The sequence below is a fragment of the Setaria italica genome, chromosome II (assembly GCF_000263155.2).
Source record: "Setaria italica strain Yugu1 chromosome II, Setaria_italica_v2.0, whole genome shotgun sequence".
In the NCBI taxonomy this organism is placed as follows: domain Eukaryota; kingdom Viridiplantae; phylum Streptophyta; class Magnoliopsida; order Poales; family Poaceae; genus Setaria; species Setaria italica.
In genome coordinates, this window is record NC_028451.1 from 4,103,291 (window position 1) to 4,126,980 (window position 23,690).

Sequence of the window (23,690 nt, forward strand, 5' to 3'; positions counted from 1 at the left end):
TTAACATTGGATTGTCGCAATCAAGCATGACTATTCATCCTTTCACAACTCAGGTTGCACAAAAAGACCAGGAGACTCATGTCGAGTTTCTGTTCCAGCCAACATAATATGAAAACACCAGAATTAATTTGCTTAAGTGTCACATATACAGCATGTTCAGCTCTAGTTTCATCAGCTAACATACACAAACATTTCTTCTCTGCATCAAAATATTTTGGGCAAGTTTGCAATATGCATAAAATTATTCCTTAAATATCTCGTGCAACATTCATGCTCACTTTATATACCAAGTTCAGCATTTCAAGTGGCAAGATTAGCATCTTATTTTGATTTGTTTCCTTGATGACAGCATTTCAATTTTCCAGTTGTTAAAAGAAACATTGTGTCAAATGGTCATTTCATAATCAATTAGAATGCTAGTTTGGGCCATACTGTGATTTCGCAGATCTACATAAAGGACCCAAATTTATTCAGAATTTAGTAATGCAAAGGGTGTCAACGATGATTTGTCTGATATGTCCCTATTTGGAATATGATTGCAGGAGAGCAGTGAAATGGCTTTTGCCCCACAATACTACAACAGACGATCTTCAAGAATACATCCTAAATGCAGGGACGTGAACCAGTAGAACATTGGGGAAACATTTATTGAAGCATCTTATTGAGTGCTTTTACACCAATAGCTTATACAACGAAAAATCGTAAGTTCAACACCAAAATAACAAGTAACCCAAAACTCACTTTGTTTTGACACTGACACCGTCTGATCCAGCAATGATCACCGAACTCGCCATGTTCAAGAACAACCCATGGTCAACAACTCCTTCCAAAGCTGCAATTGCCTCCCCCGCTGCCAATGCGTCCTTGATTGGTGTCTTGAAGTATAAGTCGACAATGTAGTTTGAGTTGTCAGTAACATAAGGTTTGTCACCTTCCAATCTTAGCTTTGCCTCGACTCCTTCCTCCTTAAACAGTTCCTGCAACCTTACTAGGTTATACTTCCAGCAGAACTGCACAACTTCCACTGGCATGGCTAGACCACTTCCTCCTAATCCATCAACTAGTTTTGTCTCGTCAACAACAACAATAAACTTGTCTGATGCAGCCTCAACCATCTTCTCACGGAGAAGCGCACCACCCCGCCCTTTCACAAGGTTAAGGTCTGGGTCAACCTGTTTTAGTACCAATTGAATTTAATTAGTTAAAAAGTAGCAGTTTTGAATACAGCAGGAACAGAAGGCCCAAATATCAGTACAAAGTATTTGGAGAAAGAGTTACATAAAGTGGGACCATATTCACCATAAGGCCATGTTTGCATCGATGATATTTCATTTGATGGTATGGGCTGTAGTTCAAACTAAAATCCTTTTCAAGGAAATGGCACTTGACTAAACACCCACTTTCTCCTTGGAGGGGTAAGTAGCTCTTCTTCTTGGAGTGTGTAATCACTAAACTAACAGAGAGGCTAAAATGCCAATTCTATGACATCTAAAATGAGACCTGATCAGTTGACTAATAAGTTCAAGAGCCAAAATAGAAGCCCTTTTATTTTCGACCTCTCCCAAAGGTACCAAGAATCATAACTTTATCTTTTCACCGAGGGGAAAGGTACCTACATAAAGACAAAAGGCGCCGTTTTCCTCCATGAATAGCAGCACTTGGCCAGTAGCAAGATGACATAACAGACGGGCTCTTTCATGCGGTAACAGCAACAGGACAAAGTATGTGCAAAAGACAAACCTTCCATGTCCAAATTTTTCAGGTCAGATGATTTATTTTGCGCTACTACCAATTGCAAGCAGATGATTTCTTTTGTGCAAAAATTTCCAAGGAACCGTCGAATGATTTGATTGACTTATACATACACAAGAACACAACGACAAAGAAGCAGATGTTCTTTCTGCCTGTCTCTTTCTGTCATCTCTTGGCCTTGTATAGCTCTCTCCCTTTTATTTATTTATTTATATCTAATTTATCTACTACGAACAAAGAAGCAAGAATGAGACAAGGCGGGGCGGACCTCGTCGGCGCCGTCGATGGCGAGGTCGATGAGCGGGTGGTCGTCGAGCGTGGAGAGCGGGATGCCGAGCGACTGCGCCTGCTCAAAGGTGCGCTTGGAGGTGGGCACGCCGACGATCTTCTCGAGCTTGCCAGAGGCGAGGAGCGCGCCGATCTCGGCGACGGCGAAGGCGGCCGTGGACCCCGTCCCGAGACCCAGCACCATCCCGCTCTGCACCTGCTCCACCGCGCGCACCGCCGCCAGCCGCTTCAGGTCGTCCTGCGTCAGCGCCGCCGCCGCCGGCGCGGACTGCGCGCGGACGGCCCCGAGGCGGGCGCGGCGCGCCGCGGTGACGTGGCGCGCGGCCGCCGGGTGGAGGCGGACGGAGATGGCGGTGGCGGCCATGGGAGGCGGCGCGTGTGGGTGGGTGTGTGGTGGTGGGAGGCGCTGGAGCTCGGAGGGTGAGGAGTGTGGGGAGGAGGAGGCGAGGCGATGGGGAGTTGGTGGTGGAGGCGGCGATGGTTGATCGTCAGAGGTTTGGGTTGGTGGTGACTTTTTTTTTGGGTTGGTGGTGACTTGGAAGGCCAGGGGTTTTTAGTATTTTTTTTACTTGATATCTCATTATCTCTCTTTGTTAAAAGCATATTTTGGCTGCCACGTAGGAAACAAGCACCAAATCAAAAAACTTGTGTGTTCATCACAGCAAAGATAAACTTTTTTTTGGGTAGAAAATGGGAGCAACAATTTAGTTGTCCAACAAAGTTCATTTGGATTGGATTACCTCTAAAACCTTTTGCAGTGCCAAACTGGACCAACAGCATTCTGAACATTTTGCAATAAGATGTGCTGCCTCTCTTACAGGATGACTAACACTATGACATGTCAGAATAAACAAAACCAAACTCAACTTGAATATATCTGTAACAAATTTGAACTAAATCCTAGAAGTTGCTATCCAAGAAAACTTGTCACAAATCTTTCAGTTGTCCCTCCGGATTTGCCTTGTACATTTGAGAAACTAGGATGAATCACTGACTCCCCATTTCCTGCACCAGAGGAGTTGATGAGGGAATCATTGGTCAGGTGTCTATTTCAATAATGGTGATTTCCTAATTTCTAAAAGGCGATAATGTGCCATTCCTGACTGCCAAACTTCTCCTTGCTACAGTTCTGAACATATAAACATGGTACATTCTGAGCCACATTCTCATTCACTAATCGGGTTACTCCCAGCATTAGCACCGTGTCAAGCAAATCAGGCATGCTCAACTGCAATTCATAAGGTAATCTTTTGTTTCCCATATGACAGCCATACATCAGTTACCAGAAATCAGATGCAAATTATGGGGCAGAAAAAGCACATTTCAGTTCACATTTCAAGCCACCATCCATCACCACCATTAACATTTTGCGAAAGCAAAGCTACTACCACTAAATCCTACTCCCGGTATCGACGGACACAACTCAACAAGAGGCCAAGCGAACCTGACAGCACCATCTTCTCCATCACCTCTTCTTGAACCCATACTTCTTGCGCTCGTAGGACAGATAAGTCTTGGCGCTACCGAGGTTGATGATCTTGGGGCACTAAATCCTACTCCCGGTATCGATGGACACAACTCAACAAGAGGCCAAACGAACCTGACAGCACCATCTTCTCCATCACCTCTTCTTGAACCCATACTTCTTGCGCTCGTAGAACAGATCAGTCTTGGCGCTACCGAGGTTGACGATCTTGGGGCAACCATCCCGGTCCTTCTCCTGCTGGGTGCACTCCTTGCAGTAGTAGGCGTCCGAGATGCCCACACCACCGCAGATAACACACCGCCCCTGGAATGACCCATAGTTGCACTCGTCGCAGACGCGGACCAGCGTGCACGGCCGCACGTACGAGTCGCAGATGACGCACTTGCCGTCGCACTTCTCGCACAGCCGCCCGATGGCGATGCCGGGCTGCTTCCGGCACATGATGAGATCGGGGTGGTGCTTTGCCATGGCTGTAGGATGCAAACCTGAGAAACTGTAGTGGAATGGTTGATACATTATTTATGTAAGGCAATACCATAGTTTGTCAAGTTACAAGAAAAGCAGAAAGAAAAACATATTGATAGTGGAATAGGACATCTCCATGCAAAGCAATTTGTCGATACAATTTTATTGTTTACATTGATATCAATAGGACAAGGTTTTGCCCATTTCGTTTTTGCCACTCTACCATTAGGTTCTTTTTATCTTCTGCTGATGCTGTCAGCCCGACTGTGTTTGACTCAACAAAAGCATGCCTTTTTTTTCCTTAAATAAAACCACCAAGATATCCTACATAAGTGCCCGGAGGGCCACTCCAAGTATCATCATTGCTGCTTGCTACCACTAAACTTATCTTCTTTCTATATTTTGGAGATGTCCATCTTATGTCCTACTGACAGAAGTGACCCTAAAATAGAAAATAAAAAAAGATATGAAATTCCAGTGGCATAACAAAGAAATGATCTGCAAGGCATGGAAACATTGATACTACATATTGCTTCAACAATATTAGGTGATCAGTACTGTTAAAAATGCTTGGGTCAGTTTTCAACTTTGAAATTAGTATACTGAAGAATTCTTAGAATTGCACCCGCTCCTAACCATCCAACTGTATTCAGAGTGACAAGCTCTGCCCACCATAAGGATATTTCTTGCTTCGCCACAGGAAGGTTGGATTGCAATCCATAATACAGTTTGAGTAAAAATATGTGGAGTGCCAAGATGTTAGTATGCTATTCTAACCATATGCCCTGGACTGACACTACTAATCGTACTATCAGAAAATGAAAATATGACTACTGCAATCGTTGGTATGGCGTGCAGCACTTCCTTAAACAATGGATCAAAAGTTCGCTTCTCTCATAGATACATGTTGATATACAACTAGTAATCTACAATGCTGCTATCAATGTGAATGAACAGCCAAAACAACAACTCAGACTGATACGCAGTTGTACTCCATTCCACCAGAAATCAAATCAACAGCGGCTTGGAATCGTCACGGCGCCTATCAGCAGAAATCACATACAAGGGGCATACTTGGAGTTCAGATTCTACGAGGGGTCACTAGCAGGGCGCCTATCAGGTCTCAGCAGCAACAAACCGCGCGCGCGCCATCTATGCGCGGACGAGCATGTCGACAAGGGCACCTCAGATACGTATAGGATCAAACCCACCAGATCTACATGAGCACAAGCACAGTAGAAAACCCTATGTATGCTAGCTCTAGTACAACATGCCATCATCAGTATTCAGCAGCGCATAAGTGCGGCAAGCAAAAAACCAGGTCTCGGAACGTGAGGGTCGATTCATCCTAGCAACCGAGATGGGATCACGTACCGGTGAAAGAAGAGGTGGAGCGGGACGGCCGCCCGCGGCGAGGCCGAGGGAGGGGCGGCGCGACGGCGGCGCGTGGAGGGTCCGGCGGAAAGTGGAGGAGGAGGAGGAAGGGGCTCTGGGGCTGGCGCCGTTGGTTGGGTTGGGCCCTTGTGGAGTCATGTTTCGCGGGCTTGGGCCTTGGAGGATTTGGGGGAGAGGCGGGTGCCTAATGCAGGCCGGGCCCATTGATGCGTTGGACCTAGGGGAATCTTATCCCCCCAATCAAAGCCTCGGACCCTATCTAAAAAAAAAAAAACTCACACAAACCATCCGGAAAAAAAAAATCCATTTTACCCCTCACCTATTCAGTTTGTCCATCCTACCCCTAGCCAAAATAAGCTTAATTTACTCCCTCCTATTGATACCGGCCTAATTTACCCCCTAAACCGGATTTCCACCTGATTTTGCCTACGTGACATGGTTTTGACCCGTCTCAGCTGATTTGCATATTTGACGTGGACTGCATGTCACTCAGCCACGCCATTCCGAGTGCCGCACTAGCTTGCACCCTTCCCTCGTGCAAGTCGAGCTACAGTGACGTGCCTCGCACGTGGCCACCCTCGCTCTAGACAAGCTGCAAAGCCGAACTTCACAGTCTCGCACGCCACCAGCCCACCACCCGAGCCCCGCGCCTGGTTTCTTGCTCCGTGTGCGCATGTATCTGCTACTCGTCTAGTCAATCGCTTCTGCCTGCGTTGTCGATTTGGATCAAAATAAAAAGGCACGGCAACACCACTCTACTTGCAAGCTTTCAGGAAAATGCAGGCTAGTCTGCTATCATGATAAGTGTGAGCAGCTTCACACGAGAATGCATGCGCCCTTGTCAATTTCACATGAAGACAAATGATGCAGGATAAAGCTTTTCCAATTGCGGCGAGCCGGGAGCCGGTAACACAAATGACACCCAACGATCCATAGAGTACATCATTCAGCATTCTATTCATGCTGAATAATCAAACAAAAAATTTAACAAATATGAGTCCCAATAAGAATACACAGGAACATGCTAAAAATCTCAGTCACCTTTTTTCTGCATAGTATTGTTTGTTCTGAATATTTTGAACAGGGAACATTCAGATGTGAAAAATCAGGACTATCAATGTATATTGTGTGCATAGTAACATGAAACATCCATTTAGAGTAATATAAGGACTAAAACTGTACATAAATACTTCTCTAAATAAAAAGCTATCACTTTTAGTCAGTTGATGCCTTCCTATGATTGTGCTCCTGTCTAAAGACAAACAAACAAGGAGAAAGTTCAAGTAATTCTGCCACTTGTAATACAGCACACACTAGTCTGTTAGATTGCTGGTTGCTGGAACCTAACCTAATGCACCAGAGCTTGCGATCAATCAGTTAATGCCACTGATGTGGGTTTTTTCCCCTAAAGCGACAACAAATTCTCCAGAAGGATGCTGGTAGTCATCAGTTTCGCAAAGACCATGAATGTAAAACACATGTTCCAGACTTCCTGTGTGTTGAGAAAAAACAATCGCGGGAGGCATAATCAGACAATCAGACAACAATCGCAGTGATCATCATCTTCATCAAGAGAGCAACAGTTCGACAAAAGCATTTGCCTGAATGACAGAAGGGAACAACGAAACATCTTGGGATCGAATCACTGTTCAAATAAAAAAGGGAGCTTTTCTGCCTCTGACAAGCTAAGCTAAGCTAATATCACCAATTTATCAGCAATACAGCAGCTTTGCAAAGAAATGACATTACGGTTTCTTACAATAGAAATTAAATAGGTTTCTTACAATAGAAATTAAATAAATTAAAAGCGAGAGGCAACCATAAAACTCGCTCAAGCAACAAATATGAGGAACAAAGGAAAGATAACCTCACATAGTGCATAAGACACATTTCAAACAAATTGATCATACTGGCACACAACACACACTTTGACAGTATAAGTGTTGACAAAACTATTTTCTGACCAGAATTAGTTTTACCAGAACAATAACAGAAATCCACATTAGAGTCAACATGAACATATTTCCAGCAACTTTGAGCGTAATTAACTTTTACATAAATACATAACACTGGAACTAATATCGATCCAGCCCAACAGCCAAAACCAGGCATTGAGGCTCAGCCTGACACCAACTTCACAACAATGATAAGAACATTAAGGGCTATCAAGGGCATCCTCAGAAATTGCGTAGCGTAGATAAGACCCACGATCTGGCCCTTCAACGACTTTGTTTGCCCATTTCCTGACACCTCAGACATGCTCCATCCCCTGGGAGCAAGAAAACGATCTTCGTTCAGTATTGCCAACGCATTTGCGAGAAGCAAAAAACCCTCCAGCAACGTCCACAGGCCCATTCCTGCAATACCAAACTTCTGTCACTTCAAAAGATCTTCTTCTTTACATATGCAGGCCGCTAAACATCAGTGAAAAACTAACAGATTACTTCCTATGCACGGATCGACATAGCAAGAGGCAGCAACATCCTGGTAACTAGGACAGGTTATAACTTAAACACACAGTGTTGCTTCCAACCCCACCAGATATGCCATTGTAATTGACGTGATATACTGCAAAACCTGTGTGCATAAATGAGAAATACAACTACTGCAAGGTCGCTATGTTTACTTGGTGGCTTGAAAGTCCACAACATCGCATTTTTCTGTGATATTTCTATTCAAAAGATGCACATGCACATATGTCAAAATATTTTTTGATGTTGCTAAAATGAATATCATGGAATAAATTTGGTGGTTTAGACTTTGGGCTGACAGAAGCCATTCCTGCCGATACCAATCATATTCAGCACCTAGATAAGGAAGGAGAAATTATTTGTTTCTAAAAGAGCTACCAACATTAGCATCAAATACTCCCCTTTAGAAAAGATAGATAGAAATAAACAGACCAAATATCGTTTCTTTGCAGCCAACAGCTTACTCCTCCTACAGATACAGACACTGATCTGAAGCTGCTATACGATGCTGCAACCAGCGTGGATGATCAGTTGAATCAGCAATTTGCTTGCTACATGGACACTCCATTACACCAGAAATCAAACCGACAGCGGCTTGGAATCAACATGGCGCCTATCAGCGGAGATCGCATAAAATGGGGCAACCAGGAGGGATCAGACCGGCACGGCGGGGCACCAATCAGCAGCAACAAACCACACGCGCCCATCTGACTAGCATGGAACCCTATGCGCTCTAGTATCGCACGAGTGCTGCGAGCAAAAAAAAAAAAAGTACACGGAACGAGGGGATCAATCCATCCCAGCGCCAAGCTAGGAATACGTACCGGCGAATGAAGAGGTGGGGCAGGACAGCCGCTGCGGCGAGGCCGAGGAGGGGCGGCGCTGCGGCGGCGGCGGCGGCGGCGGGTGGAGCCGTGGAGGAGGATCTGGATCGGATTCGGGAAGGCCGGCAGGCTTGATGGGTGTCAGGTTTCGCGGGCTTGGGCTGGGGCGCTGGACGCGTGCGTTTGTGTGCTTGGCAGGCCGGGCCCATCAAAACGATGGACCCTCAGGTCCGGATCTCGGCCAAGAGGGCCCATCTGGACATCTGAGGAATTTTCACCAAACTTGACAATCCAGGCGCGTATTCAAACAGGAACCCTGTCCATCTTCCGGAAAAATTTATCGAAGTTACCTTTGAAGATTCGTGCAACGAATAAGGATCGTCAGATCTGTATCAGACCCAAACCCTAACCTCACTCCTCCTCCCTCTCCTGCCTTTACGCCGCTGCCCATGTGCTGCCCATGTTTGAGATTTGTACAATGAATGAGGACCGTGAGGTCTGCATCAGATCCAAACCCTAGCCTCACTCCCCTACCTTGCGCCACCGCCCCCTGCGTGGGGCCCGCCGCCCCTTGCATGGGGCCTGCCACCACCACGCCGCCGTGGCCCCCCGCACAGGCTTACCGGCCGCATGAGCTAGAGAAGAAGGCTAAAAAAACGTTAAATCAACTTTTCCTTGAAAAATGTTGGTGCAATATTTTTTCAAAAAATGTTGGATTCAACTTTTTTTAAAGAAATGTTTGATTCAACTTTTTTGAAAAATGTTGGTTCAACTTTTTTTCCAAGAAATGTTGATCCAACTTTTTTGAAAAATGTTGGTCCAACTTATTTTAAAAATATTGACAATATTTTTTATCCAATATTTTTCAACTAAATAGTCTTTTGGTGGGCTGTGCTACAGCGTGCTAGAATGGGAACCCAATCTATCTTTCACAGGATGGATAGGAGCCTCCAATTGAAACAGGCAGGAGAACTAGATAAGTTTTCAGCATCAGGAAAAGGTGCAACGTCAATGACTCATCATCATTCACACTTTCACAGTCATCGTCACCAAGGGAGTCACAGCACGACAAAAGCATTTGCTTGAAGGACAGGAGGGAACGACGAGAAAGCTAGGGAAATCAAGCAGATGGTGAAATATCTCAAGCCTCACGGATACAGTTAACGCGACATTGCTGTGCTGTGTAGCAGCCACCGGGAGATGAAGATGCAAACGAGAGTAGATTCACCATAGAGACGCACACAAAGGATCGAAATCCTGCTTCCTTCTGCTTGATGCAAATTAAGTTATCTGTATGATCTTCGCAGGAAAAGAGTCCTCAGGCCTAGCAAATAGGGTTAAAAACATCAGCAATAGCTGTAAATTACAGAAAATAATATGTGATGCAACGGGACATGTAATGGCAGCAAAATGCGGTTGCTTTTGTCAACACTTATTGTACCAATTCTGTACTTTTATTTCCTTCCAGATGTATAGCGATGCCATATTTCTCGTATTTGAATATTTGCAATAGGAGGATGTTGTATCAGCGACTACTTGGAAAGATTCAGTTTTATAGCCATACAATTGAGGACAGGTTATAGCCTTCTGTGAAGCTACATTATCCAGAACCAACTCCAGGTTCAGTTGACTACCATGAGATGTATTGCACTGTGAAATGCTACTCCATCCTGTTATTCTGGGCAAACAGAAACAGCAGCAGCCAGCAAGCAGAACATGACTAAACTGAACCAAGTTGAATTTGTTATTATATGGTTCCAATAGCAACACGTACCAACATATTTCAATATTGCATCTGTCTAAGGATTAATGCAGTGCTGCTCAGAGCTTTTGTGCCCCTGCCAACCACGCTAAGCTAATATCACCAATTTATCAGAAAAAAGAAGCCTAGTAAACAAATGACACTACAGTTGCTTACAATACAAATTAAACAAATCAAAAGCTAGACTTAACCCATTTCTCCACCTCCGCAGTGCCCTCCATTTGGGTTCTGTCTTGAAGCAAAACATCAGTCCTTTGTTCCTACAGGCAAAGAAGATCAGAATCCATGAAGAACGAATAAACAGTTTTTCTGCTCAAAGTTTTTCTGCTCTCTCCTGCACCCACGTAAAATGAAGGCAACGCTTGATATAGAACTGGACCGAGTGAACAATTTATTCATCGCGGTGTATTCTGTAGAGTTACAGTAGTGGACTTGCCACTAGTACATCATGGTCGTATATTGTAGGAGTACGTCGAGACTTGCTTGCTAGTAGATATATAGCGGTACCATCACACTGTCGCTTGTTCACTCCTCGTTGTCCTGGCATGGTCCAAGTGGATCCGAGCAGTGTAACTGTCCATTACAGCTGCTCGGATCCACTTGGATCGGATCCACTTGGATCATGCCATGACACTGCTACACCCACGACAGTGTGACTGTAGCAGCAAGAGGTATTTATAGGGCGACCTTGCCCAGTTCGCCATCTCTGCATGTCGGCAGCATGCTTCCATGAAATGCTCCAGCCGTCCTCCATCCCGTTGTAACACCCCGTCCTCCAAAGCTGCACCGCCCAGCCCTTCTGAGGGGCGGGTACGCATACACATAGCACCCTACTTACACTTTCGTCCTCGCTTCGTGTAAAAGGGTTAACCCGAAGGTGCTATGGCTGGTTGACAAAGGTTTATAAGTTGACTCCACCCTTGCTCAACTAGCAAGGTGGTACTAAATATGCGTACCTGCACTCATGGGTCACACTGGGCCAACCAAATTGGGTCGGGTGTCACATTCACCCCTCCTCAAAGAACCCGATGTCCTCATCGGTACCGTACGTCCAATGCCGGCGCCATATGCCATGCCGTGTGTCCCATCCAGAGCCCACACAAGTCATGCACCATATGCCCGCACAGTGACCCGTACGCGCAACCGCGAGGGTCGGTCCAACTCACCCACACATGGGCAAATATCCAAAAACGTTCCCTCTTAGCGCACGACCGTACGTCCAGTGCCGGTGCCATATGCCATGTCGTGTATCCCATCCAGAGCCCACACGCACTATGTGTCATATGCGCTGATACCACTTCTGTCACACCCGGTTTTAAAGGCAAAACCAGATAACAATCATATGTGTGCCAGGATCAAGTTTCACACATACGGTGACTTCAGTAAATATCAAATACAGTGTTATAGTGTAAAGAGAGAATTACATAAATTATGTAACCAGAATTGAGATAGAAATCTCTATTATAGGCAGCGGATCTCCAACAACTCCACATGCAGCTGACTGGTGGACTCGCCTAGAACTCCCCCAAAAACTTAAGTAATCTTCAAAGTTCTCCAGGTCTGAGCAGCAATCCGGACGTTGTAGATGCAATATATAAAACACAAGCGTGAGCACATGCCGTACTCAGCAAGAGAGAAGATATATGACATGCAAGGCTTTATAAGGTGGAAGCCTGACAAGGTTAACTGCGATTAGCACTTTTAGTTGGTCAAGCTTTTATTCAACACCTAATCACTATCAAATGTAAGTTTATACCATCCCACAATTAATATAGAGCAATGATATACCATAAGCATGAACATGATAAATAACACAGGTTGTTTCATCTTCAAGTAAATTAACGATGTGAGGGTCCAGGCCGCTCTTGACCGTGAGCATGACTGTTATAACAGTTTTACACTCTGCAGAGGTTGTACATCTTCACCCACAAGTCGCGTAAAAGTTCAGGTGAACTTTAGACCCAACCATGCTGTGCAAAAGTAGGCACAATATCATACTTCTGAGGTGTGATTGCATAGGGACGCTACGAGGCCTTTACAAAGATTTCCCTAGTGAGTTCTAGGGCACGAGGTTCCACGAGTCATGCCCCCCCTTATCACCAGTCCAGCACTAGAGTCCTCTAATTAGTTAGCCAAGACCAGAGCCATTTAGTTCTCGTGGTTGCACTGTTTTCCTGGATGGTCGCTCCACGTTCCGATTAACATATATGGTATTGTAATTAAATCAACATAAAGGAACATAGAGTAAATAAATAAATTCACCATGTTGTTTATTTACCAACCCAGTTGAGCAAACTAAGCATCATCTACCCTCAAGATTATTTAAATAACCTGACTCCAAGGTATGATCACAAGAAACTAGGCATCGTCCTTAATAGGAACCCATCATATTAATGCTCGCAATAAATAAATATTGTGAATCAATGCATGTCATTTAGGTATAAACGGGAATGACCAAGGATACTTGCCTTCCTCAAAACCTTGCTACTGCTCAGAGTCTTCAGTCTTCCTCTTCTTTGCATTCCTCGAACTACGCTTCTTCTATACGCGCCACACGAGCACATACAAGCAAACAAATGCATTTAATTAAAAACAGTACACCAATCACCAAAAACAGTACTCAAAAGTAATACCAAACTAATCTACTCGTTAAGACGAACGTATGAGCGAAAGAATCACTCAAAACGGAGTTAGAACGAAGAAGTTATGAGATAAACAAGGTGGCAGGGACCTAGACGCAATTAACCATAGACGACAGGGGGTAGAAAGGAAGATTTGCAAGGCTCAGGCAATAGTGCTTGCAAATAATAGAATTTACAGGGTTAGATTTGCAAAATCTTAGGGACTGGACTAAAACTTGAAAATCTAACTTTTCCAGGGGCCTTTTTGCAAAACCACAAGACACAAATCTTCCTTTCAGAAAATATTTTTTTCCTGAGGGCTAAATCGCAAAACCTCCTTCTTCCTCGGTTGCATCTGCTATGCCATATTTTACCCGACCAGGCAATTCGGTGGGCACGACCGGCCGCCGGCGAGCGGCGGCGGCCGGTGGCCGGTGGCTGCCGGCGGCGACACCCGCGGGGTAGGACGGCGACGACGCACTGCAGGCGAGATGCGGCACGGGCGGGCAGTGCGCATGCTGGTCGCGATGCAACGCGGGCAGACCACTGGTGGCGGAACAGTGCCCAGGGCGCGCCAAGGCTTGCTCGCGGTGCAGCCCAGAGCATCCGAGGATGCATCGGCCAGGGCGCAGGTGGCCGGCCATGGCTGTTCGGGTGATGGAACGGACGGGAACGAACGTACAGGGAAAAAAAGAAGAATGATGGATTCGCCAAAATCGACGCCGAACCTCACGATTGACCGGCAAAACGGAACAAGGACGATGAGATGAACGCAATGGTGCCTCACCTTCAGCCGAAGACGGACGGATTCGCCAGATTCGCTCGCCAGAGTTTCGTGGGCAACCAGACTTTGACTTCAGATCTACGGAGCTCAGAAAGGAAACTCACGAAAAGGATTTCAGATCTGGAATCCTCGCGTCGAGAGGAACACGGTGATGTATATATATAGGTCAGGTGCAGGTCGGGATTTATTTCCTTTCTTCGAATTAATTTCGGATCTAAAAATAATTCCAGAAAATCCTGAAATCATAATTAAATCGTCTCCGAAATCTTCGAAAAATTCAGGATAATTCTTGGAGATGATTTGGGACACACGGAACCCAACTAAAAGACTTGGAGCTCCAAAAAGGATTTATAGAAACCTCCAAAAATTGGATTAAGCTGAAAGAAAATGAGAATAAATCCCAGAAAAATCTGGAAAATTGTCAGAGGAAACTAAACATCGCCTAAATGCATTTTTAAACCTTTTTCACACTCAAATAATAAGAAATGCAACCAGCATGTAATGCAACACACTTAAACGTATGGTGCATTAAGTTAATTGAAGAAAAAGATTTTAATGCCTAATAAATTCACAGAGAAACCTTAAAGCCTTATATGAACTCAAACAACTTCTAAAGAGATTCTAATTAATTTTTATTAAATTGAAAATGCTAAAAATTTGGGTGTTACAAACCTACCGCTTAAAATGAATCTCGTCCTCGAGATTCGGATGGATCTGCAAAAAGCTAGGGAAATTCCTTTTTCAATTCATCCTCTTTTTCCCAAGTTGCCTCCTCCTCTGAATGGTGACTCCACTGTACCTTGCACATCTTAATCAACCTGTTCCTAGTAACCCATGTTAAGGTGTCCAAGATCTTGATGGGATACTCCGTGTAGATGAGGTCATCCTGAACATCCAAATCCTCCATAGGCAAGTGTTCTTCCGGAACTTTAAGACACTTCTTTAGCTGTGAGACATGAAACACATTATGCACATCTGAGAGCTGATTAGGTAACTCCAATCGATAAGCTACATGTCCCACTTTTTTAAGAATCTTGAAAGGTCCGATGAAGCGAGGTGATAACTTCCCTTTAATCTTGAATCTACGCATGCCCCTGATGGGCGATACTTTCAGATACACATAGTCACCTGCCTCAAGGTCAATTCCCTTCTCCTAGTATCAGCATAACTCTTCTGTCCAGATTGTGCAGTACTCAAGTTCTCTCGGATGATCTGGACTTGTCTTTCTGCTTCCTGTATAATTTCTGGTCCAAATAGCCGACTCTCTCCCGTCTCACTCCAGTAAAGGGGTGTTCTGCACTTTCTATCATACAAAGTTTCAAACGGCGACATCCTAAGACTGGCTTGATAGCTGTTATTATAGGGAAACTTTGCGTAGGGCAAACTCTTGTCCCAACTACCTCCATGCTTTAGTGCACATGCTCTCAACATATATTCCAATATCTGATGTGTTCTCTCAGTCTGTCCATCTGTTTGAGGATGATAAGCTGAGCTAAAATTTAACTTTGTACCTAGAGATTCATGTAACTTCTACCAGAAGCGAGATGTGAACTGAGTACCTCTGTCGGACACTATCTTCTTAGGCACACCGTGCAAACACACAATTCTTGACATATACAACTTGGCCAATCTTGCCCTTGAATGAGTAGTCTTCACAGGTATGAAATGTGCTACCTTCATCAATCTGTCCACGATCACCCAAATTAAATCATAACCAGCTTGGGTACGGGGCAATCCGACTATAAAATCCATACCAATTTCCTCCCATTTCCATTCAGGCACCTTTAACGGCTGAAGCAATCCAGCTGGCCTCTGGTGTTCAACTTTGACCCTTTGGCATGTGTCGCAAAGTGCTACATGGGCAGCTACATCTCTCTTCATTCCAGGCCACCAATATCTCTGCTTCAAACCAGATACATCTTGGTACTCCTGGGGTGAATGGAATAAGTTGAATCATGAGCTTCTTTCAGGATCGTCTCCCGAAGATTTCCCACATCTGGTACACAAATCCTCCCCCCAATCCATAAAGTTCCCTGAGCATCCTCAGTGAAATCCGAGGCTTTTCCTTCCTTCACCAACTTCTTAATATCCTTGATTTTTGCATCCTCAAGCTATTCTTTTTGTATCTCTTGTTCTAGAGTCGACTCCACTTCCATAGTTACTCCTTCAGTATGAGCAACTATACTCAAGTTAAGCTTCTCAAATTCCCTCATCAACTCTTCAGGCAACTGAAATGCTAAGGCCAGATTAGCATGACCCTTCCGACTCAAGGCATCTGCAACCAAATTTGCTTTCCCCGGATGGTAGTGAATTTCCATATCGTAGTCCTTGATCAGCTCCAACCAACGATGCTGTCTCAGATTAAGGTCCTTCTGGGTGAAGATGTATTTCAGACTCTTGTGATCGGTGTAGACTCGGCATTTAGTTCCAAGGACATAATGCCTCCAAATCTTCAAGGCATGTACAACTGCTACTAACTCCAAATCATGAGTAGGATAATTCTGCTCATGTTTCCTCAACTGTCGGGATGCATAGGCTATAACATGTCCCTCCTGCATGAGAACACAGCCTAGGCCTTGTCAAGAGACATCACAATAGATATCAAAGTTCTTCTGTAGGTCAGGCATTACTAGCACTGGGGCTGTAGTCAATCTCTTCTTCAACTCTTCAAAGCTGACTCGATAGGCTTTAGTCCATTTGAATTTCCTTCCTTTCTCTAATAGTGAAGTAAGAGGTTTTGCTATTTTAGAGAACCCCTCAATGAACCTGCGGTAGTATCCTGCAAGTTCGAGGAAAACTCCTGACCTCTATGACTATCTGCGGTGGATTCCACTTCAAAACATCCCTAACTTTGCTTGGATCCACTGCAATTCCACCATTGGCGATGATATGACCAAGGAAAGAAACCTCCTTTAACCAGAAATCACACTTACTGAACTTGGCGTATAGTTGATGTTCCCTCAACTTCTGAAGCACTAACCTCAGATGCTCCTCATGTTCTTCCTCATTCTTGGAGTAGATCAAGATATCATCAATAAATACTACCACAAACTTATCCAGGTACTCCATAAACACCTTGTTCATCAGATACATGAAATAGGCTGGAGCATTTGTCAGCCCAAACGACATAACTGTATACTCATACAGTCCATATCTGGTAGTGAAGGCAGTCTTGGGTATGTCCGATGGCTTGATCTTCAGTTGATGATAACCCGATCGCAAGTCAACCGTGGAGAATACCTTAGCTCCTCTCATCTGATCAAATAGATCTTCAATGCGGGGCAATGGGTACTTGTTTTTTATGGTTACCTCGTTAAGTGACCTGTAGTCCACACACATCCTCTTCGTGCCATCCTTCTTGGGCACAAAGATAACCGGGGCTCCCCATGGTGACGAACTAGGACGAATAAAATGTTTTGCCAATAATTCCTCTATCTGTTGCTTTAATTCTCTTAATTGCTCAACAGACATTCTGTATTGACGTTGGGAAATAGGTGCAGTACCAGGGATAAGATCAATAACAAACTCCACTTCTCGATCTGGTGGCATGCCTGGTAACTCATCTGGGAACACATCTAGAAACTCACACACCACTCTAATTTCTTCGAAGGGAGTAACCTTCACCTGATTAATCACACAATGTGTTGCTGAAGGTGGTGTAGACACATACTCGATTTTTTTCCCTTGCGGACTTGTAAGCAGCACTGATCCTTGACCACATTGAACATCTCCATCAAAATTGCTCAGCCACCCAATTCCCAGGGTGACATCGATGTTGGTTGTTTCCAACACTACAAGATCGGCTAGAAAATCTACCCCATTATATTTATGTTGGCTCTTGGGCATATGTGCTTCGCTTTCATGAATTTCCCAGGGGAATCCACTAGCATGGGTTGTCTCAAAGGGACTGTGACTAACCCTTTATTTGCAACATACTGTTTACTAACAAAAGCATGTGATGCACCGGAATCAATGAGAGCTACTGCTGGAGTAGAGTTAACTAGGAATGTTCCAAGCACCACATCTGTAGCACTTTGAGCACTATCAATAGTTATATGGTTCACATTGCCTTTCTCGTAGTTTGACTGTAGCCAATTTCCTGAAATAGGGACCTGATTGTCATTGCTTAAGAGAGTTTGCACTTGAGCTTTCTTTTGGTTATTCTTACCAAGTAGTCGTAGGAGTTTCTTTGGGCATTGTCCAATCAAATGACCTTCTTTCTTACAACAGAAACAAGTCTTCTTAGTTGGAGTTCTTGGGTCACCTGATATCATTTGGGAAGTCACTGGGGTTGCTGGTCCTGAGGTTTGGAAATTAGGATGGGGCTCCTGAAACTTGGGTGGTTCAAGAGGATATTGCCCAGAGTTTCTATATTGATCAACCAGACAATCTTGTGGCCAAGGTTGTTGAATAAGATGAGGACGACTATTGCTGCTGGATTGTATTTAGGAGTTGAACTTTCTCTTCTTCTCTTGGAGCTCGCGATGCTTATCCTCCACCAGAAGTGCCTTATCCACCAGTTGCTGAAAGTTAGGGAAAGTGTGAGCCACTAGCTGATACTGAATATGTCCATCTAAACCTTCCAGAAAATGATCTTGCTTCTTCTCATCAGTAGCGACCTTTTCTGGTGCATAGTAGGATAGCTGGATGAACTTATCTCGATACTCATTCATAGACATCCCTTCCTATTTGAGACTGAGAAACTCCTGCTTCTTAAGCTTAATCACACTAGCAGGAATGTGGTGTGCGCTGAAGTTGGTCTTGAACTCCTGCCAAGTGATGGTAGATGAGTCTTCATGGGCACCTATGTAGGAATCCCACCAATCTGCAGCGGGTCCTTCCAATCTTCCAGAAGCATACAGAACCTTCTCCCTGTCATTACACTGTGTGATCTCAAGCTTCTTCTCTACATTCCTAAGCCAATCATCAACTTGTAATGGATCCGTTGAGTGAGAGTAGGCGTTGAGTGAGAGTAGGTAGGAGGTCGATGGCTCATGAACTCCTTGTGCTTGTCCCTAGGATGCACAAGTGGCGCTGGTGGTGTCTGGTTCACTTGAGCTTGCAAACTAGTCACCGAGTTGGCCAGGTTCTGCAACAGCTGAGTGTGGGCGGCAAGGATCTGCTCCATCCCTCCCGATGGCGCTTTGTTCTGCTGAGGATTAGGGTTAGAATTGCTCCTTCGCTGACGAGGTTGTGCTGGTTGATCAACTCCAGATCCAGGCCTGGTATTCACCATCTGATGAAAAAGAAGGAGAAAAGAAATGAGACTCAGATGTTTGTAGATATAGATGAATCAAGTAGGTAGGGTGATATTAATCCAGATTACGACAAACTCTGATTATTCCACTAACAACAAGTTCCTTTCTGTTTGTGGATCCAAAAACCACAAAACCTTTCCAGAAGTTAACCTATGAAATTCTGGCGCTAACCTGATGGGATTCATGTCAATCAGAGTTCTGTAGATCCAGATTTAAGTCAAACAATGCAGCTGTGTCGAACGGTGATGAGAACAGATTTTTGAGCAGCTCTAGGTTTGGATGATAGATAGATGGATGGATAGATAAAAGTTTGTGGTTGATTTAGTTTGATTGAGACAAGATAAAACCCCATCTAACAACTCTATTACTAAAATTGATGTCATTGTGGTCATCACTCCACAACACATCACAATCATTACAAAGAACCAACTCAAACAAGTTAACACAATGACAAGCATAACAAGAACACTGAGCAAGACTGATCAAATGATTCGATTCTAATGTTTCACCGCTGATAAGAAGACCTCCTAAGTTGTCTTACGGATCAAAGGGCACACTAGTCCTAGGTTTAGGAGAGTCACAGCGAACAATCTTGCAAGACAGAAGATTGGCTGGACACTCTTCTTCATCCAAGCTCCTGTGAACTCCTTTGGTAGGTTCTTAACTCTTCTTAGCTCTTAACTCATCTAGCTGCACAAGCTCTTCAGTTTGTTCCATTGTTTCATGCTCCTAAGGCTGATGAGCATGTGAGATTGGTTCGAAAACACTCTTGCGGGATATCTTCCTCTCTATAGCCATCTAATGATAGTATAAAACGAGTCTCTGAACAAACCTAAGATTTTAGAGCAAGGTAAGGTAGAAGTAATAGAATTTTAAGCAACAAGGGTGAGATAAATCATCAATGGGTGGGGAGTAGCAAGAAGATAGCAAGAATAGAGAAAACATGGCTACTAAAGTATTATAATTCTTAAATTCGATCATTTTCTAACTAGGCTAACGTCCTATAGTCGACACGGCTCTGATACCACTTGTAACACCCCGTCCTCCAAAGCCGCACCGCCCAGCCCTTCCGAGGAGCGGGCACGCGTACACATAGCACCCTACTTACACTTTCGTCCTCGCTTCGTGTAAAAGGGTTAACCCGAAGGTGCTATGCCTGGTTGACAAAGGCTTATAAGTTGACTCCACCCTTGCTCAACTAGCAAGGTGGTACTAAACATGTGCACCTGCGCTCATGGATCACACTGGGCCAACCAAATTGGGTCGGGTGTCACACCTGTCTAACTGAAGAGCAATTTTCGCGTAACGCATTCGGTCTCGCGTCTGACTGAAGAGCAATTTTCGCGCCACGCATTCGGTCTCGAGCCGCGCATTCGGTCGCGACAGGTGAGGACCTTGTAGTAAGCCAAGGCAGGGAGGCCGCTCTACCTGCCTCCTCGGGGAAGACGACCCTCTCTCCTCTCAGTGGAGCGATATGGGCCTATAAGGCTGAGATAGTGAAGTTTTGGGCTAGCAAACTGGAGGAGAAAAGGCCCAGCACTAAACTCAGGTGTTTTTTTTCTTTTGAGATGCGTTTATAACTAGTAGACTCGAGGGCAAGGTAACTCAGCCTCCAGTCCTCCTCACCTCAAGAGCCCATTTATCTATCCAGGTGGCCCATTTCGTTTTAGGCCCATTTCAGCAAGACAAAACAAGCCCAACGAGCGTGGGATCCAGACGAATACAACACACCGTGCGTGATGCGAATAGATTGATGATTAATTAATTAATTAATGGCGTCTTCCTTCTCTCCCGTCCCCGTCGAAGCTTCTCGCCTCCTCCCGTCGGCTTCCACTCCACTGCCCCGCCCGCCGGTAACTTAAATTCCACGACGCCTTCCTCCCTCCCTCTGCTCGCGCGCAGCGCAGCTAGATTCCTTTAGCTCCCCTCAGCCTAGCAACTTATCGGATCGGATCGGATCAGATCGCCCGTGCTGCTCCTGCGCTGCGCTGGGCCTCTTTTCTCTCCGACCGATTCGATTCCCACGGGGAGGAGGTAACTCTTACCAATTCCATTGCTTCCTGCTCCTGACCTAGTCATCTCATCTGTCTTCCTACCTGGGGACTGGGGAGGTGATTCGTGTTGCCCCCGTTAGCTACCTTATTACTGGGATTTGCTTGCCCTATGGATTTCTTTGTTTCTAGTTACAATTACACGAGTTGCACTGCTTCCTCAACAGGCAGTATACTATGCCTAAACGAGAACAAAGATAATATGTCAAAAGAAATGAAGATGCTCACCAGAATTGCCGATAGCAACAGGTCAAGATCCAGCCTGTTCGGTGTAGTGCTGGCTGTACAGCAGCAGCCCAGCCCAGCGCGTCAGCCACTCGCTGTGATGAACGCGGGCTGCAGCAGCAGCAGCGCTGCAGCTGTGCAGCCATCACTACGCCCGTGATGTATGAGGCCACATGGACGTTGCGGGGGGCTCAGCATGAGGTGCCCATCGCTGGCTACTGACCAAGTGCCACTGCTGAGATGGTATTGCGCAAGATAGTCCTCTCCAGCATGGAAGCGCACAACAGAATTCTCACCGATGGAAGGCAGCCAACAGGATGAGACGCACAGGCTTCGGGCACCAACAAAGAGGACAATGATCACCGATGCTCGTCACAGGCACAGTCCTACCCAACACAAGATCAGCAAGCTTAAGAACCACTATGCGCGAAAAGGAGCTGTCATTGTAGCCGACAAGCATGATCTCTGAATCCAATTCAACCAAAGAAGGCTGGTGGATTTCATCGCTTGAACATGTCGCAATTGTCTTTGGAGGATGCAGCTCTGGCACGGACGATTCCTCACCCTCGCACTGTACCACCGGTGACGGTGGATCAATCAACAAGACATGTGTTAGCCCATCTTCCCAATTCACCTTGTACGACAGGGCCCTGTCCAGTTGGTTCATCTTCCAGCTGCTGATAGTCCAACCATTATCACCAGACAAGGCGAATGCCACACGCCCGATGCTATGAAGCGCTAGCATCACCGTGACGGCCCCCGTGGCCGTGACATTGACGGCAGCACAAAGCTTGCGGGCTTGATACAAGTATCGCGCGGTATTTTGCAGCCAGCTCGTGAAATTATACACGGGGTCGACGGTGAGCTCGAACTCCAGTTCGTGCAGCTGGTGGGGGAGGCAGTCGATGTCCGGGAAGTCGGCGACGTCGTGGGTGAAGGGGTGGAGGAGGCGGGCGGCGGTGTCCCCGTCGCGCTGCAGGAGGAGGAGGCCGTCGGGGGAGTCGAGGACGCGGTGGTTCTTGAGCTCCAGGAGGGGGACGCGGACGAAGGCGCCGGCGCCGTGGGTGGAGAAGTCGAAGAAGCGGGCGTGGCCGCCGTCCGCGCGGTGGCCCGGGAACCGGCCGAAGCCCTCCGGGAAGAGCATCCAGCGGCGCGGGTGGAAGCGCGGGTCCAGCAGGGAGCGGCCGCGCGGGGAGGCGGCGGCGGCGCGCCAGCGGGAGCAGACCGCGCGGAAGCGGATGTAGTCCACGAATTCCCCCGTGGCGAGCACCCGCGCCGCGATGAGCTGTGTCAGGTCGACGAGCAGCGACGCCCAGTCCGGCACCGCCTCCTCGCGGTCCCCGCCACCGACGCGGACGGAGACGCCTTGCCGCAGTGATCCGGCGGCGGCGGCGGCCATCCTACGCCGCCTGCGTTCCCGTGAGCAACCAAATCAAGATCGCGGCGAGGAAGACAAAGATCAATCAAGAAACCCGGAAAAGGTTGAGGCTTTTTGAGAGATCAAAGGAGGAGGCAACGCACCCTGCGGATTTGGGGACGAAAGGTTGAAGGTTTTTTATGCCTCCCACTTGGATAGTTCGATTTCGTCGGGGTCGAGTGGGGCTGAACTGTCAGAGTTTATATCAAGGAAACAGGTTTTGCTCGGATTGCCCGACAGGTGTCTCCATATGCTCTGTTCTGTATGGCCTACCTCTGGTTCTGAATAGCCTCTTTTCCTTTGAATGACTATGGGGATCTTCCCTGAAAATGAACCATTTTTGTGTGGTTTATTACTAGAAATCCATAGTCAGGAACATTTGCCAGTTCTAGCGAAAATTTTTGCCGTCACAGATGAAACAAAGAAAGATGCTTCAAACTGACAAACTACCGAGTGAAATTTTTTTCCTTCATGCTTCAAACTAATGAAGTGTTTCCTGCATGCTCTTCTCTGTGATATATATTCCTCAATCACATGCTGTACTTGTAGTTGATACTGTTTTCTTGCAAAGAGTTAATGGGAACTAAAAAGAAAACTTCTGTAAATGACACATTACATGTAATTTTAGTGGGAACACCGAGCCAAATCATGTCTTCAGCCACTGAACTGAACAGAGAGAATTCAGCAAGCTGTTCACGAATACACTTAACTCAAAGGCAAGACTAACCACTATTACCTTCAGGGCTGACCTTGGGGGGGAAGCTAGAGTGCTGTTCATATAAAGTGAACAACTAAATCCCTCAAGGCATTCCACTAAGGGGCCGTTTGGATACACCTCGAGCTCGCTAAATTTTAGCACCTGTCACATCGGATGTTGATAATAATTAGGAG

The 23,690-nt window shown here is 45.8% G+C and overlaps 3 protein-coding genes across 5 annotated transcripts; all 3 read right to left on the reverse strand.

Moving 5' to 3' along the window:
* Positions 1 to 618: 618 nt before the first annotated feature.
* LOC101784778 (probable ribose-5-phosphate isomerase 3, chloroplastic) lies at positions 619 to 2,489 on the reverse strand. Its single transcript, XM_004955554.1, has 2 exons — positions 2,021 to 2,489; positions 619 to 1,172 (listed from the first exon to the last, which is right to left on the reverse strand). The coding sequence occupies exons 1-2, from the start codon at positions 2,402 to 2,404 to the stop codon at positions 738 to 740; spliced, it is 819 nt and encodes a 272-aa protein (XP_004955611.1). The 5' UTR covers positions 2,405 to 2,489; the 3' UTR covers positions 619 to 737.
* A 745-nt stretch (positions 2,490 to 3,234) lies between these two features.
* Positions 3,235 to 5,501, reverse strand: LOC101785173 (PHD finger-like domain-containing protein 5B). Of its 2 annotated transcripts, XM_022823818.1 has the most exons (3): positions 5,366 to 5,501; positions 3,641 to 4,433; positions 3,235 to 3,484 (listed from the first exon to the last, which is right to left on the reverse strand). In XM_022823818.1, the coding sequence occupies exon 2, from the start codon at positions 4,040 to 4,042 to the stop codon at positions 3,662 to 3,664; it is 381 nt and encodes a 126-aa protein (XP_022679553.1). In that variant the 5' UTR covers positions 4,043 to 4,433; positions 5,366 to 5,501; the 3' UTR covers positions 3,235 to 3,484; positions 3,641 to 3,661. The 2 variants fall into 2 exon arrangements, with proteins under 2 accessions (XP_022679553.1, XP_004955613.1); XM_004955556.3 differs by having other exon boundaries at positions 3,235 to 4,019.
* Positions 5,502 to 12,908: 7,407 nt separating this feature from the next.
* Positions 12,909 to 23,664, reverse strand: LOC101786250. 2 transcript variants are annotated; one of them, XM_022824054.1, is made up of 3 exons: positions 22,904 to 23,664; positions 21,386 to 22,791; positions 12,909 to 12,984 (listed from the first exon to the last, which is right to left on the reverse strand). In XM_022824054.1, exon 2 carries the CDS (start codon positions 22,779 to 22,781, stop codon positions 21,675 to 21,677), a length of 1,107 nt encoding a protein of 368 aa, XP_022679789.1. In that variant the 5' UTR covers positions 22,782 to 22,791; positions 22,904 to 23,664; the 3' UTR covers positions 12,909 to 12,984; positions 21,386 to 21,674. The 2 variants fall into 2 exon arrangements, with proteins under 2 accessions (XP_022679789.1, XP_022679788.1); XM_022824053.1 differs by having other exon boundaries at positions 21,386 to 23,664.
* Between the last annotated feature and the right edge of the window lie 26 nt (positions 23,665 to 23,690).